This window comes from Exophiala oligosperma, assembly GCF_000835515.1.
Source record: "Exophiala oligosperma strain CBS 72588 unplaced genomic scaffold supercont1.6, whole genome shotgun sequence".
NCBI classification, from domain to species: domain Eukaryota; kingdom Fungi; phylum Ascomycota; class Eurotiomycetes; order Chaetothyriales; family Herpotrichiellaceae; genus Exophiala; species Exophiala oligosperma.
In genome coordinates, this window is record NW_015622823.1 from 2,205,645 (window position 1) to 2,222,084 (window position 16,440).

General features: G+C 51.0%; 4 protein-coding genes across 5 annotated transcripts; 3 read left to right on the plus strand and 1 right to left on the minus strand.

Moving 5' to 3' along the window:
• The first annotated feature begins 143 nt into the window (after positions 1-143).
• Positions 144-2,807, plus strand: PV06_07202. 2 transcript variants are annotated; one of them, XM_016408402.1, is made up of 3 exons: positions 144-2,339; positions 2,389-2,647; positions 2,699-2,807. In XM_016408402.1, the coding sequence occupies exons 1-2, from the start codon at positions 552-554 to the stop codon at positions 2,431-2,433; spliced, it is 1,833 nt and encodes a 610-aa protein (XP_016261882.1). In that variant the 5' UTR covers positions 144-551; the 3' UTR covers positions 2,434-2,647; positions 2,699-2,807. The 2 variants fall into 2 exon arrangements, with proteins under 2 accessions (XP_016261882.1, XP_016261881.1); XM_016408401.1 differs by having other exon boundaries at positions 2,389-2,807.
• A 223-nt stretch (positions 2,808-3,030) lies between these two features.
• PV06_07203 (uncharacterized protein) lies at positions 3,031-4,762 on the plus strand. Its single transcript, XM_016408403.1, has 2 exons — positions 3,031-3,297; positions 3,375-4,762. Exons 1-2 carry the CDS (start codon positions 3,223-3,225, stop codon positions 3,696-3,698), a joined length of 399 nt encoding a protein of 132 aa, XP_016261883.1. The 5' UTR covers positions 3,031-3,222; the 3' UTR covers positions 3,699-4,762.
• An 835-nt stretch (positions 4,763-5,597) lies between these two features.
• PV06_07204 (uncharacterized protein) lies at positions 5,598-6,861 on the minus strand (the record flags this gene model as incomplete). Its single annotated transcript, XM_016408404.1, has 2 exons — positions 5,598-6,617; positions 6,682-6,861. The coding sequence occupies 2 exons, from the start codon at positions 6,859-6,861 to the stop codon at positions 5,598-5,600; spliced, it is 1,200 nt and encodes a 399-aa protein (XP_016261884.1).
• A 3,219-nt stretch (positions 6,862-10,080) lies between these two features.
• PV06_07205 (uncharacterized protein) lies at positions 10,081-11,778 on the plus strand (the record flags this gene model as incomplete). The annotated part of the gene is made up of 4 exons (XM_016408405.1): positions 10,081-10,374; positions 10,428-11,009; positions 11,083-11,623; positions 11,717-11,778. 4 exons carry the CDS (start codon positions 10,081-10,083, stop codon positions 11,776-11,778), a joined length of 1,479 nt encoding a protein of 492 aa, XP_016261885.1.
• Between the last annotated feature and the right edge of the window lie 4,662 nt (positions 11,779-16,440).

Here is a 16,440-nt window from a genome sequence, read left to right on the forward strand (position 1 = left end):
GCACATGCAGATACTACTGTATATTAATGAATTGTCCCTTGTTACTATTATGTGCAGCGTGTCGATCCACATTCGTCTTATTCAAAAGAGCTCTCGTACCTATTTCGGCCTTGTCTTATTTCAGCTGCGGCCTGCGATTTTTCCTTCTAATCCTCCTCATCAATCTCGCCCACACACCTTCCTCCATTCTGACCCTGGCGACTAACTCGCTGCAATCTTTGTTAATCATATCCGGCCTCCTTGTGTGTCTGAGACACCTTGTGATCCGTCCGCCCTTTCCACTAACCTGACCATCGTTTCCTCAAATCTGTTCAATCGCGCACCCGACGTTCCTTGCAAGCCTAAAGCCTCAGGACTGGTTCCCATCGGCTTCTCTGCGCCTCACGTTGCTCTTCGACAGTTGCTTCAACTCGATGATTTGCTAGATCACTTTGTGTGACTATCCCCACAACTCGAGCCACTCGTCACTTTTGCTGCTGTCCTCAGCTCCTGGTGTCAAAAAAAAGCTTCCGTGCCACAATATCTGCGACATCCGAGTACAAAGGACCACGATGGCCAGCAACATCATCGGAAACAGAAACAGTACCCCCGAGGCATCCAAGACATCTCTTCGACCTCCAACCTCGAGAACAATCGGCTCGAGCAGCGCTCACAATCAACCTGTCAGATCCTCCGCAGACATGTCATTTACGTCCCCGCTCTCAGCGCGTTCTATCCGTCCTGCTTCTGAAGTGCTCTACAATCAACAATCACAACAAGGCGGTTTGGACGATTCGAGCAGGTTGGGTGAACAATGGATTCAGGATATTGAACAATATGAGACCATGCTCGAGGAGATGGCCGCAGCTACCCTGGATCAGGATTTCAAGGACGAACTAAGCGCAATTGAACAATGGTTTCGAGTCTTGAGTGAGGCTGAGCGTACGGCTGCGACCTATGCTCTGATCCAGCAGACAACTCAAATGCAGCAGCGCTTCTTTGCTCAGGTTCTGAACCAGATGTCAAAGAGTCATCCCATCTCAGGTGTCTTGTCTCCTGCAAATTTCGGCGAGAAAGACCCCATGTCCAGCCGGCTAAGCGATGCCATGTCCAAGTTGAACGTTGACGACAGACGGACATCCATGGGCCGCCCACCAGTCTCACCTGCTGGCAATAAGCGGAACTCGGGTCTGGATCAGTCGACGATCCATGCCATGTTTCCCGACGCTGTCGCTGCCATCCAGCAGCAAAAGGCTGAATATGCACAGCAGACAGGAAATCCTCCCCCTTCCAACAGGAACAGTATTGTTATAGGAGATAGGACCTCGCTGGTTGCGCCCACCATATCTGCTCCCAGAGAGAATAAGACTGAAGCGTTGAGCTGGCGTCAAGGAGGAGATTCTCAACAGCCTCCCATTTCTCGACCAAAGTCTTCTTCCGGCCATCACTCGCAAATGCCGATGGGACAATTTAGCCAGCCCCCTGCATCTGCCTCCCTGCGTTCTCCACGTCCTCTGGGCGCCCCCGCTGGTAATATCCAAAGTACTACTCTGACTGCCCCAGAGCCGACTGAAATGCCAATGCTATCGCCCTACAACGTCGGTAATCAAAGCTGGGCCTCGATGACTAATACTCCAATGGTTCCCAACTTCAATCAAACTAACACCCACAATGACATGGTTGCCAATGCTACTGCCATGAAGCTTGCTGCTTTGTCCACGGTCACGAACCGCATTGCCCTTGATGACGCAAAGAAGTTCCGGCGAGCTCGATCGAACGAACCTTCACCACAAAGTCATCCGCCCCTAACTCCTGGTCTTCAATCTAGTGGCATACCTGGAATCAATACGATCATGGTTAACGACCAAGGTCAGATCCTGAATGCTCAACAAGTTGCCGCCATTCAGGCACAACAAATTGCGGCGAATCAGGGTCGTCGTTCGCGACCAAATTCTCCAGGCATCCCCTTGCAAACCCCTATGGGGCAGAGCTTTGCTTCCCCTCAGCATAACGGTTTCTTGGCCGCGTATGATGGAAATCCAATCATGATGGGTGGCGGCATGCCTGGTCTCATTCCCACCATAGGTTCGTTTGGCGGAGGAGAAGGTTATCTCTCAGATCATTCGGAGATAGCCCGCGGGCGCTCTCCTCGTGGACGTCGTGGAAGCTCGAAGCCTCCCGAGGATCCTACCGACCCCGGCTTGCTCCAAGACATCCCATCTTGGCTCAGATCGTTACGCCTTCACAAATATACGGACAATTTGAAGGACCTCAAGTGGCAGGAATTGATCGAACTAGATGACAAGGGATTAGAGGCTCGCGGGGTCAATGCTCTCGGTGCGCGAAATAAAATGCTCAAGGTATGCTATGCCGCCCTCCTGGCCGAATCCCTTTTCTAACTTTCCACAGGTTTTCGAACAAGTCAAGGAGGCACAATCCGAGGGCAAGCTTTAGAGAGGCATATGCTTGACGTCTGACCCTTTTCTTGATAGCCAATACCCCAAGTTCAAGCGTTTCGGCAATTTGTTGACGATCTGAAGCGAGTACGGAGCTGGGACTTCGTTTTAAGTGACGGCCGAAATATCCTGATCTTCAACCCCGTGCTGAGTTTCTGGCACGCATGCTGAGCTAATCAAATCCCCATCATCCAAAAATGAGCAATCAACTTGTAAGCTTTTCACCACGACTTTGAACACCAACATCTCCGCTAATTGTCAAGTCCGCCGGGCGACACTTGTTCTTCTTCACGACCTGGACGTTTTATATAGCGTGACGAGATAACCCACATACGATTTTTCTATGTGAATCAAAAGAACACTTGACTTTGATTTTTTTGGATTGTAAAACAAACTTGGTTTTCGTGATATGCGTGCACAAACGAAGTACAGATAAGCATCATAATATACTTGGTATCCTTGGTTGAGAGCGGGTTGCTGTTCTCGACAATCTTATTAGGTATGTTAGGGCTGATCTCCCAGCCTTGTCGTTAGCACTGGTGGACCTGCCAAGAGGTTTCGCTGGGGATCCTCCTTTGCAACCTCATCCGACAACCTGCTTCTTTACAGTCAGGCTGCGCTGCATTCTCTACAACGTATCCGTACTCCGTACCTCATTGATTTTCTGAGAGTTTCAAGCTTCGACAAGTCTCCAGAGAAAGGCTCCAGAGAAAAACTCCCCGTCAGAACTCCCCGCCGCACTCACCCAAGAGTGACTATTTTCCTTTGCACATCTCCCACCACCACCATGGCGCCATCACCGCATGAGCTGTCGTTTTTACTGGACCCTCTTGTCCCAGAATCACTCACCCACAATACAAGGGTACATTACTACACCACCACACCCCCACACTTCGTACAGAGGTTGAACTAACAGTGAATGTTGTTATTGTTCTCTAGACACTATCTAACATCCGGTCGATCTCTGGCCTCTTACTCGGCATCGCCGCTGGCATTCTCGGTCTCGAATCGCTCCAGGGTTTCGGGTTCTATCTCGCCGCGAACATGATCCTTTCCGCTCTCGTTTATTCCTTGCTTGCGGGGGCGACACCACAAAAATATTTCGCTGGCACTTCGGGCACGAGAGGGTTGAATGAGAATGGAAAAGGAAGGAACCAAGGCAGTGGTGCGTGGAGGGAGATATGGCTCGGTGGAGGGCTGTTTACGGACGCCCTCAGTGGGTTCGTGCTGGGATGGGCCGGTGTTGGAGGTGTGATACGATGAGAAGGTGTTGATTGGGAGAAGTAATTGGTCACGCACTTGACGCTGAGGCTGTCGGTTTGGCATGGTCCAGAATGCAATTCACTCGTATCCATCCGGCAGCGTCCTCGAGGCTGGCCACTGAGAGCACCTGATTTTGGGTTGTGTATGCTTGCCATTCATCCAGACAATGATAAGGTCAGTGCAAGAAGACCCTCCATGGAACGGATATTAGTCGACGCCGACACTCTTGGTCGCTCAACACGACTGCGTGGTGAATGGTGCACAAGGCTCATATGCTGGTATTGGAAGTCAGCACATCACAGAAGCTATTATTTTCGCCTGGAGGCAATGAAACTAGACGTTGTTGCAAGTCCTCAGATTCGGAGTCTTCGCTACCATCTGGTCAACGGTGCAATGGCCCTTCGAGACAGAACACTTTCCGCCCCCTTCACGGAACGAAAAGACGTGCTCTAAGCCTGGTCCTTGCATCAGTGGCAGCACTGCATTGGACAACATTGGCATCCCCGGTCCTGGATGCCAAACTTCCCCTTTTTTACGAGTCCTCTGCTGTGATTCCTTTGACTGTTCCTCAACGCCTCTGCCTTCCTGAATGGGTCTGAAATGGAGGTCATGGTCATGGCCACAATTGTTTTCGGCGATCAGATTGATGTTCGACTGGGGCAATGTAGGTCGTCCTCTCGGGGTATTGGAAGTAGGGTGATGCTTCAAGGTCGAACGAGCGTGAGAGTCAAAACAGAGCTATGCCATTCGAGGGCTGTCGTGCAATTGGCCTGATGAGCTTGTCAAAACATTGTCGGTCTGCGAACGCCGACAACCAAGAGACATACGAATGAAGGTACGCATCTCTCGAGATGCATACCATGTTTGACCTATGGCCAGGACGATGGCAAGAGCCAAACCAACAATAGCGAGGACCTCATCTGCCGACATCGAAGGATGCATTGGTAGCAATTGTAATCGAGGTGCTCGAGTGAAGGAATTGAAGCAAGTATAGTATGATTATTGATCCAGATATGAGATAAAGTAGGCTAGGCAACAAATGCTGCAAAGTTTTGGTGTGAGGATTAATATGTCGCAATGACTTCTCTGGAATCAAAAGGCAAGACGGCATTTATATATACATACGACATTTGTGACCCCGTAACGAACATCTGCACTGAATCTGACCCCCAAGTGTGGCCAGGTACGCACTTGGGGGTCAGATTCAGTGCAGATGTTCGTTACGGGGTCACAAATGTCGGGTATATTTGGCCAACCAGACGGCTTGCAGATGTTCAAGATTCACCGTCTCTTATACATAGCCTCTCATTAACAAGGCGCTAATCACTAAATCGTATCGGTCGTGAATCTTGGCCAAATACAGAGTATACCCAACATTGTGATTTTATAGCATGCATGAAGGGCCCCCAGCTAGTTAAGGTCAGTATGTACACACATGCGTGGTGCAAAATCACAACGTTGGGCATACTCCTTATTTGAGAAGATTCGTTTCTCATCATCGATCTGTAACTAAAAAAAAAGCCATCAACACCTGTTTGGTTGTTCCAAAGAAAAAAAAGGGCAAAAACAATCAACAATTAGGATTCGCTGCTCGTCACCGACGCAACTACTAACTAATCGGCTTGTGGCTTAAGTACGGCTGAGCGAACGGGAAGCCCTGTTTTCCACAACCTGTGGTCGATTGCGAAGGCCAATCTGCGCAGACTATTGATCAAGCTAGAAAATTCCCGAAGTACGTCAAGGAACACAAAATCAATATACGATTATTCGGCCTTACTAGCTTCCACATGCCGCATCCTCTGTCCCCTTCAAATGGTGTTCTCCTGAGAGCTATCCTCGCTATACTTATGAATTGACAGAGCACAGAATGTGCTTTAGAGGCTTTTCATCCATCCCTGTTCATAAATCGTTCCAGGATAAAACAGGCTTGACAACACGCCCAGCCTTGAGATCCGTAATGGCCTGATCCAGCTGTGTTGCCGGGTAGATTTTCATCAGTTTTTCCACTGGAAGCTGTCCTTGTTGGTGGAGCTGGATCAGGCGAGGTAGCGATTCCTGTGGGTTGGAATATCCGGCAATGACCCCCACGATCTTCTTACACGACAGCAGCAGATCCAGCGGGTCGAGGGAAAGATGATGTTCCGGACGGGGAACCCCTACCAGCGCCATGGTGCCGCCGTGACTGAGAGCGGCGACACCCCGTTCGATGACTGTCGTGACACCGGTGGTCTCTAGTATCTGGTCGACGCCCTCGGGTAGGATATCGCGGATGGCGGTGGCAATGTCCGAGATCGAAGACGAAGACGAGTCAATGGTATGCGTGGCCCCGACCTCTTTAGCCAGTTCGAGTTTGGCCGTTACGACGTCTATCGCGATGATGCGCCTCACACCCAGCGCTCTTGCAGCCATGATGGCCGCCAAACCGACAGCGCCCGCACCCGCGACAGCCAGAGAAGTGCCTTCCCGTGGCTGTAATACATCCAACACTGTCGATGCACCTGTGTTGTAGCCACAGCCCAATGGTGCCAGTGCAGCCATGGTATTCGGTTCCAAGTCGCCGTCATGCGCAATAACTGATTGTTCCCGGACGATCGACAGTCTGGAGAAGGAAGACTGGCCGAAGAACTGAGCTCTCACTGACTCTCCGGTGGCCGCCAGTCGAGCGGGACTACTGCCATCTCCAAGAAGTCGACCGCCTGTGAAATTGACGGGCGTCATCTCTGGGCATGACCCGAGCTGACCCTCGTGGCAGAACCGGCAATGGCGACAGGTGTTGAATGACAAGAACACAGGTCGACCAATCCTCAAGCGTGGGTTTAGGACACTGCATCCCACCCTTCGAACGATTCCGCAGCCTTCGTGTCCCAAGATGATGGGATATGTTGCCCCCGGCATCACGCCATGCTGAACTAAAAGATCCTGAGCGGAAATGCCTATCAGCAACAGAATATAAGAAACAAGTCACGATGAGCCAGACACTCACCGTATGACAAACGCCGGAATACATCACTTCTACCAACACCTCGTTATCCCGGACTTCGTCCAAAATGATCTGAGTTAGTTTGAATGGGGCTCCGCGAGTTCCCACCACCAATGCCTGAGTGGGAATGTTACGGAGTGGAAGAGAGTCTTGATTGTCCTGGCGACCGTTCTCTGCTGCCATGGTCACTACCGGTGGGTTTCTCTCTCTCGACCGTGCGAGTTTTGGGGTTGTCTCAATAGCCTCTGGCATGTGAGTTTGGCGGAAAGCTTCAGATGCTTGTCACAGGATCTGTACTTATTGCGTTCGCGGTCCTTGACCAAAATCCTTCTGCCCTATACTCCTTTCGCTCTACGGACACTAGTACGCAATTTGCTTTTGGAAAGAAAGATTCCATATAATGAGTTATCGGTAGTATCTGGACTTAACATTTAATTGCGGTGAGTTGGTCCGTTGTGACGCGCTTGTCCTTCGGAGGCACGTCCCGCGCGAGTTCTCTTCATTCGTTGCACCTTTGTGTTTCTCCCGAATCGGCCGGCAGTCTGTTGTTGCTAAGCAAGCCAGAAACCATCTGAGACGACCAATTGCTCAGTCCCTGTCTAATTCCCAGAAATAGCGAACGAATGTAAACAGGCCAGACACATACACGCTGGCCGGGCTTCCTAGAATACCAATCTTCATGCTCTAACCGGCCAAGGAAAAGCTTACTAGTCTATGACATCCATTCGATCTACAATAACTCGATAGATCCTGGCCGCATTCTGTGTGATCCGTGCCGAGAGTGGGCAGAAAGGTCTATCCGATCCTAGCCTTGCAATAGCAAAGGAGCCACATCAGATACGAGTATCACAACCATCTTTCCCCCAGTACCACACCTCTGTATTCAATCTCACCCCTCGCGATCAATCAGAAGTCGTGGACTTTAGAGCTCCTCGTCCAGCGTCTGCATCTCTTCCCGAAGAACCAAAATACCACGATACCAAGGAGAGGAATTCCGATGGTCAAAGCCATCAGCATCATGACTGGCGGAATATAGCCACTTCGGATTGCCCAGTCATTGATGTAGTATGTCATTCCGTACTGGAGAGACGCAGCGTTAGTTCAGACGTTTGGTGCGAGAGGGGAGGGGGCCCCGGGCCCTACCGCGAACGTATTCTTGAGAACGGTTGCTACAACCATGATCTCACCAGCAACGGGCTTGTATGAGTCCACTGCATACTGAGGATCCGAAGTATCAGCACCAAATGTCACCTATAGAGTGTTATCTGGGTACTTACAGTAATGCCAATGGTGGGAATAGCCATGACCATTGTACCGGAAAAGCCGAAGCCAACGATGACGATAACCTCCCAAGGCCATTTGTGCTGGAATCCCAGGGCAGAAACCTGAAAGTTGTCAAAATGTTAGAAGGGACATCCATGGTGATGCATGGCAGTGTGTATACATACAGTCATTCCGATCAGGCCAATGAGGACAAAAGGTAAAAGAGAAAGCAATCTCATCTCCGGCTCTCGAACGCCACGATTTCTCTTGGTCAATACCATCGAAGTCCAGTCGGAGAGTGGACCGGCCGTGAACAGGCCGAAAATGCCTCCTCCCATGAGGGCGAAATTTGTGTACCCCACCGACGAAGGGGCAAAATCGAAAGGGGGTCCCGAGAAGGCAGGGCTCTCCAGTAAATTGAGCACCAGCAGCGCACATGCAGGGAACGCCGTGCAGCAAGCTGCGAAGATGACAATGGGGAAAGTGGCAATGTAAAACGGAACGGCTACGTCCCGGGGGAGTCTCTGTAAGCCGATTTTATCAATCTCGAACCAGACATTCCACCGCTGATTGTTGCTGGGAGAGCCTTTCCCAAAGAATGGGCTTACACGCGGTTGTGCTTGTTCGATGGCTGTGGCGGTGGCTGGGGAGGCAGACGGTAGTTGGACCTCTTGAAATTCGTTAAAATGGCCGATCTCTGTCTTCACCGCACCAGTGGGAGATGGTTCTATGATATCTGTGGCCCGGGCTAGATCAAGTAGCGCATTGTCCCGGTGATATTTGGTCTCGGGGAAGAAAAGAACCAGCATGACAAAGCTGGTCTACATCAAGGTCACCAGCTTAGGTCAATATCGCTGCTTGACAGGACGAGGTAGAAGATAACTTACACATTGCATGATTGTGGTCAGCCAGAAGAACCACCGCCAAGTTGCATATTCGGCCAATGTACCCGCTATAACTGGCCCGAGCCAGGCACCGGTGAAGAAGGCCCAACTGGGAGTCGAATTCTCAGCAGCCGCGACTTGACCAAGGAGCTTCCAAGCCAAAAGGAAGGGCGACTCACAAATAGACACCCATCCATCTCCCTCTTTCATGGAGGAAGACCAGATCAGCGATGACCAAAGGCATCAGACTCTCGCTGGTGGCGGCTCCGATGCCGATCAGTGCCCGGCCTCCCAACATTGACTTGTATGACTGTGCCAGTGCCTCCCAGATGTTGGCTGCGATGCAGATGAGACTACAAGCTAGTGCGGTAGGACGACGGCCAAGCACATTGGCGCAGGGTATGATTGCGAAGTTGGCATATCCAAGAGCTAGGATGCAGACTCCGGTCTAGATGGAGGAACAGGTCAGCGGGGGATTTCTTGAGGGCAGCACATGCGAAGGAACTCACCAATAACGCGACTTTTGTGATGTTGACGTTGAATTCTGCCATCAGAACCGGAGTCATGGGCGAGATGGAGAGTGAAGTGAAATTTCCCAAAAACATGTACGCTGCTGTATTGGCCAGGATGGTCCTTTTCCAAGCAGGACTCCAGTTCTGGAACGAAACAAATAAGCATGTTCCTGTTGGTAGACTTCGGAAGGGTTCATCCTACCAAAGGATCGTGAAGATCATCATGCGGTTGGGGTACCAACACCACATTCTCCTTGCCACCATGGACAAAATGTGCCCCTTCGAAGTCGGCCAAGACTTCAGTGCCTGGGACGATGTCTACGTGAAGACGATTCGACACCTCCTGAACGACGTCCCCATGGCTGGCAGCATTGCCATTGGAAAACATGTTGCAAAAGGTAATATCTTGCAATACTGTGGCTGTGGAGTCCACAATGCTTCGAACAATGGCAGTTCCTTCTGATCTTCTCCGAATGCCTGGTGATAGGGCTGGCGAGGGATGGAGTTTCCCTTATAGAAGGACTAGAGAACCCTGGGAATCATGCGGAGAATCGTGTAGAGGCTTCACCACTCCAGGCCCGTTGTTCCAATCACAGCGGAGGGCAGCGCCGAAGAAGCGGAGCGCCCAAGCCGAGTCGGTCCTCTAAGACAGGGTATGAATTCGTTCTTGAGAGGTCGAAGTTCGAAGAGGTAGTCTTCTCAATATCGACTCATCATCACTTGTCTAGATATTGTCCCTCAATATGAGTCTAAGCGTTGCAAACAGCAAGAGCCGGTCGATGGCTAAGATTCACTTATGGATCGATAATCAACAACATACTTCAGATATTGTTTTCCCCATTGTCAACAACGAAAGTGGTATCACGGTCCATGAAGCATATGGAGCAAACCCTGAGCTAGCAGTTCAAGCCGCGGAAAGTGCTAATAGGGCATTCTTCAGCTGGCGGAAGACTACTCCATGGTATCGACGCCAAATGCTGCTCAAGGCCGCTGACTACTTACGGCACAAGCGAGATCAAGTGGCGGATTTAATACGTGTGAGTCTGGACCCACGACCTCAACAGGGCCATATACTGAGTTCGTGCCTCAGCTCGAGACTCCTGCACCAGATGTGACGATTGAAAAGGTCAATATAGATAGCTCCATCGAGCTCCTGGAGGAGTTGGCTGGGGCCATCACCATCGCCAGCGCAGGAGTCGTGCCACACACTCGTGATGCCAACACGATGGCCATGATCATCAAAGAACCATACGGAGTCCATTTGGGCATTGCTCCGTGGAACGCGTCTCTGTTCCTAGCTATGCGGGCTGTCTTGACACCCATAGCCTGCGGCAACACCGCTATCCTTAAAGCGTCCGAGTTCAGTCCAGCCATTCATCAGTGGATTGGGAAAATGCTTGCCGATGTGGGATTTCCTCCGGGCGTCCTCAACATCGTGCAGCATCGTCGGCAGGATGCGCCCCAGGTCTTGGAGGCTTTGATCGCCCACCGAGCGGTGAAAAAGGTCAATTTCACCGGAAGTACCGCCGTCGGGAGTATCGTGGCAGGCGTGGCAGCTCGATACTGCAAACCGACCTTGATGGAATTGGGAGGCAAAGCCCCTCAGGTGGTTCTTGAGGATGCAGATCTGGATGCTGCTGCCCAAGCTGCTGTTACTGGTGCCCTTTTACATGTAAGTAGATCGTACATTGAGTACCTCCATCCATGTGTTGGGGCATCAAACTAATCGGGAGGGATCTGTTCAGCACGGTCAAATCTGCATGTCTACAGATGTTGTGATCGCTCATGCGTCCATCGCGAAAAAACTAACAGAAAAGATGGTCAGTATCACGGCATCCTGGCCCATGACTTCTGCGGTGAGTGAAGCAGGAGTGGCAAAAACGGAGACCCTGATTCGAGATGCTCTTGCACACGGCTCCTCTTTGGCGAATCCACCCCCGAACAACGACCAGGACTCCGTACTCCGAGAAGCACCTTCGAGGCTTCGTCCCGTTATATTGACCAAAGTCACCCCAAAGATGCGCATCTACCACGAAGAGAGTTTTGGGCCGGCAGTTTCAATCCTCGAGTTCGACAGTGACGATGAAGCTCTGAGGCTGGCCAATGAATCTATTTACGGTCTCTCAGCCAGCATTTTCACCGAGAATGTCCCTCGTGCGTTGAGGATTGCTAGACAGATCGACGCTGGGGCTGTCCATATTAACTCAATGTCCATTCACGATGAGCAACAACTCCCACACGGAGGCACAAAGTCAAGTGGTTGGGGTCGGTTTGGTGTTCCATGGAGTGAGCTCGCGCCCCTTTTTTCCCCCATTCTCATCTACTTTTTTGTCTGCTGTCTGCTGTCTGCTGATGTTCGGTAAATCTCGCTCGATATAGGTTTCGATGAATTCCTCCAGCTCAAAACTATCACGGTCACATCCAAGTATTTGGAAGCGTGATGATATGGATGTCATGGACGTTGGCATTACCGGTTGCGGAACTAATGGTAGTGATATCTCGTGTTTTGCAACCAAATCAGAACTCAACCATGACCCTGCCAAACAACTCAGGCATGCTGATGCTAATACATGGATGTTGAAGTGCTGATCCCTGGGTGAAAAAGGCCCTTGATGTTACCAGTGTTATTAATAATCCAGGTAGACCAGTTGCAGCTTGTATTAGATGATTTGACCTCCAATCAAGAGCAGACACACCCTGGGATCGAGGTTTACTGCACCGGAAGCTAGGCTATAGAATCTCGTTAGTACCAAGAGACACAACATATCTGAGCAGAATGGATAGGCAGAGCGTCTTTTGGCGTCTTCGACCTTGATGAAGTATCTCCACAGACGAAGCCGGGCCAGGGACAATCCGGGGGATGTCCAAGTGAGGAGGACCCAAAGACCTGCGGACCCCAGCCAATGGAAGCTGGGCTCGGAGACAGTCTCCGGACACGTGCCTCGGAAGGGTCCTCCGCACTCCGCCCTCCCACCTCCGCATATACTCGCGGCCTGGGGAAATATTCGTCAGTCGACTCATCCCTAAATATGACCACCTGAAACACAATTGTGGTGACAAAGGCCGAGGCTCTGAAAGGCTTGAAAGATGGCGGAAGACAATGAATCGAACGAGCCGTCAAAAGGGCCACGACTCCCGGAACCCAGACCGAAGAAACGCGGGGCCGTGAATCCCAATCACCAGGCTTGCACTGCATGTAAGCGTCGCAAAGTCCGATGCGACGCAGCGCAGCCGCGATGCTCCTATTGCGCTGCTCATGACAAACTCTGCATTTTCCCGCCGGTGTGGAAGCGAGCAAAATGCTCACAAGCGTAAGCACTCCAGTTCCTCCAATTTCCGGAAGGACGTCTATCTTTTCCGCGCGCAGAAACTGATTCGCCCTATCCGCACAGTCATGTCGAAGACCTTGAAGTGAAGCTCCGGCAGTATGAGAGCAGATACGGACGACCGACACCGACAGCCTGCGAAGCTTACCCTGAGTCACAAAATCATATCTCGACACTGACTAGCCAAAATCAGCACTCCACAGCCTTTACTGGCACAACTACGTGTGAGCCACCTACCGAGGTGCAAGGGTCGTTCGCTGTGTCCAACTGGCAAAAGGGGGCTAGTTCCCAAATTGAGGAGCGCGTGTTCGACACCAACAATACTGCAACGTCGGGAGATGACAATCAACAAATCAACGCTCCATGGATCAGCCACAATCTCTCGCATATGCCGTCGACGGATGCGACTTTCTCATCGCGAGCCGAGAGACCTGAAACAGAGTCCCCTCATCCATCAGAAGAGACGTCTCAACACAGGCAGCCACCCCATAGAGGCATCACCAATGATTCCCGGGGACTTCAACCTACTACCACATCAGGTCACGGCGATGACAGCGACGTTGACGAAGACAGTGAAGCTGACCATCAGATTATTGATGGCATGGTTGAATATGTCGGGTCCTCTCCAGAAGATGTACAAGCAGAAGATACTTTCGATACGTCCCCGACATTCAACTTCGCACTGAAGATCAAGGCTTCAACACTCAGCAAGGAGCCCAAGTCGGTGTCGGGTAGATCAGAAATTCCCTCTCTGAGTGACAAGCCGGCGACTGCATCCTCCACTCTTGTCGATCGTGCCTCGAACAATTCTAACCTCTCGACGACGCTTCTGCGACGAGAGCCGCCGCCTCAGCAGGACGCTTTGGACGCATTGAAATTCTATTTCAACCACTCGTACCTGCAATATGTACCTCAGCGATTGGTCGCCAAAGCTTTGTTGGATCGTTATTTCGCAGCGGCGAACTCTGTGTGGCCCTTTCTGAACGAGGAGATAATAAGACAACGGTACGACCGAATCTGTTCTTCTGACGAGCCTCCGAGTCCGATACGGATGTCCCAACTCAACCTCGTGTTTGCGCTTGCCTGTCAATTCTACGAAACCGAAGCCGGGGCACCACTTCCAGATGTTTACGATGCAGGCAAGCAGTACTACCTACGCGGTCATGGCTATCTGATCGCACACGCCTTTGACACTTGCAGTATCACCATGCTTCAATCGTTGCTACTTGCCGCCCAGTACCAGCAGGGGACCACGCGGTCTAATGAATGTTGGCTAACAACAGGCCATGCAACAAGGATGGCACTGGGTTTGGGCGTCCACGTGGCCCCGTCCCCTAATAGTGGTCTGAGCCCTTTGGATATTGAACTCCGCAAGCGACTGTGGTGGGGATGCTTTTCACTGGATCGGTAAGGCTCTTATTTTCCATGTCCTTCTGCGAATGCATACGTGGCTAATACATCAGCAGGGTTTGCAGCATGATTTATGGACGCCCCATTGGAATCCCCCACGTTCGAGTCTTGTCAGGCCAAAATAGTCTACCTGAGCCGGTCGACGATAATTACATCGCAATGGGCAAAGCCCAGCCCAGCGATTGTCCTTCTGTAAATGCATTTTTCGTCTGCACTATAAACCTCTACCGCACCATGGATAAAATAATTGAAGAGCTTCATCAGATCTCAGCAACCAACAAATTGGACCTTAACTGTGGCCATCATGGTGAGAAGCAGGATTCCTCCTATGGCTGCAGCTGCGACGCTGTCAGGCAGCTTTCGGCAATTATACAGCTCGATGGATACCTCCAGGAATGGCATGAAACACTTCCTCCTCATCTCAAATTCTCCCTTGAAAACATCGGCCTAGAGGACAACTATCCCCGCGTCATACAACGGCAGAAGGTTATCCTTAAAATCCGGTTCCTTGGGATGCGTCTCTTACTTCACCGCCAGTCCATTCTGTTTCTCCTACAGAATCCGGAGAACCGACGCTGGCCACGGAACGCTTCAAAGAAATGGCCGCCTCTGTTCTCCGACGATGCGACCGAGCTGGTTGCCGGATCATCACGCGATGACCAGGGCGCCAAAAGAATCAACATTTCATACTTTGAGAAGCACCTTGCCCATCTGAGTGCGAAACTGTGCGTCGAATCGGCACAATTGCAGATTGAAACGATTGACTGTTCGCGACGTTCGGAACTGACAGGCGCATGGTGGTGGGATTTTCACTGTATGTGTAATCTATGACAATTATTCCTGTTTGACCCTCACTTATGCCGAACTTCTATTTCCAGTTATCTTCAACGCACTCTGCGTCCTCTGTGGTGCTATGGGTCTACGGACTGAGGACCACTCCGTTGTTATCACTGATTTGCCCAAGGCCCAAACGCTTATGCAGCGAGGTGTCAGCAACATTCACGACATGGCCTCTCGCGGGGGTCCAAAGGTCGCCCGAAGTGAACGCTTTCTCAGGCGCTTGATGAAGGCTGTGACAGAGCAGAAGCACGATCCACCCATCGGTGCCAAGCAGGGGCGGGTGTCGAATGTCGCTAGGGATAGTAATGATCAAGCCACGGCACGCCGCCTCGATGGAGGAAATCTGCCTCAAGTCCCTTCGAGGACTGTACCTACCGACCCAATGGAGCTCTTTGGTGACGATGTCTTGGATCCAATGGATGGTCTGGACTGGCCTCCAAATGTTGACAACGCTTTTATCAGCGAAATTACCCAGAACGAGTCTTACCTCTACGGCAACGCTGATCAGACCTACACACCACACTCTGAAGACAACCCGATGCGAAAATTGTTACAAACCTCATTCGACACGTGGACAGCGCTCGGCGGCGCATTTCAGCCACCGATAGACAGGGAATCAGTTTGGTGAAAGAGCAAGGACAATGTAATAGTATTTGTAACCTATTGATCTTGTTTAACCTCTCCCGATGCGTCACGTCGGGAGGGAATATATTTGTCCACTTCTAGGGCCATCCAATCTCATCTGTAGTAGTCTGGGACCTGTTTGAGCTCCATGAATACTCCTTTATCGTGGCCATAAACGATCTTGGCCCCAAGAACAGTTTCCAAGCGGGAAATGTACTTGGTCGACTGGAGCCAGGCGTTTTTGTCACGACCCAAGAGGCCTGGCAAAAACAATCAGCAAGTTCTAAAGAACTCATGTGCCGTAGATGATATGGAAGGGCCAGATGGTATCGCTCTTTCCGGTATAGGTCTCTCACCTTGCGCAATTTGCTTCGTATAGTTCTCCTTCATATGGAACTGGTCACCCGTGAACAAGAAGGGACCGTCTTGCGGTAAGTCGACCTGCATGCAGCAGAGGCCCGGTGTATGACTGTTTGGAATCGTGGGAAGATTCAGACGTCAGTGAGTGCTTTGTGATGTATAGCTTTGGAGAGTTGGGGGGGAAGGAGTAATAAGCATTATGGAGAAGACGAGAACGCGAAAGAACAAGGAAAAGGTAGCAAACCCCGCGCAAAGATGCATGGTAATCCCGGGAAAGAGTTCGGTGACTTTATCGCCAAAAGTCTGCCAGTTCAAACGGTGCGTCAGGTAAGAGGGTTGATAGGGACCAGCGTCGGCCTAGGACACGACTATCAGCGGACAAGCCTTTCGCTATATGATTCTCAACTTGAGATTTCAACAACGGCCTACCTTGGTAAACAAACACCATAGAGCGTTTGTCAGCTCCAAGTCATGAACGTAGATTGGGATTTTCGTGTCGATGAAATGCATCAGGCCCCCTGAATGGTCAGCGTCTTCACATGT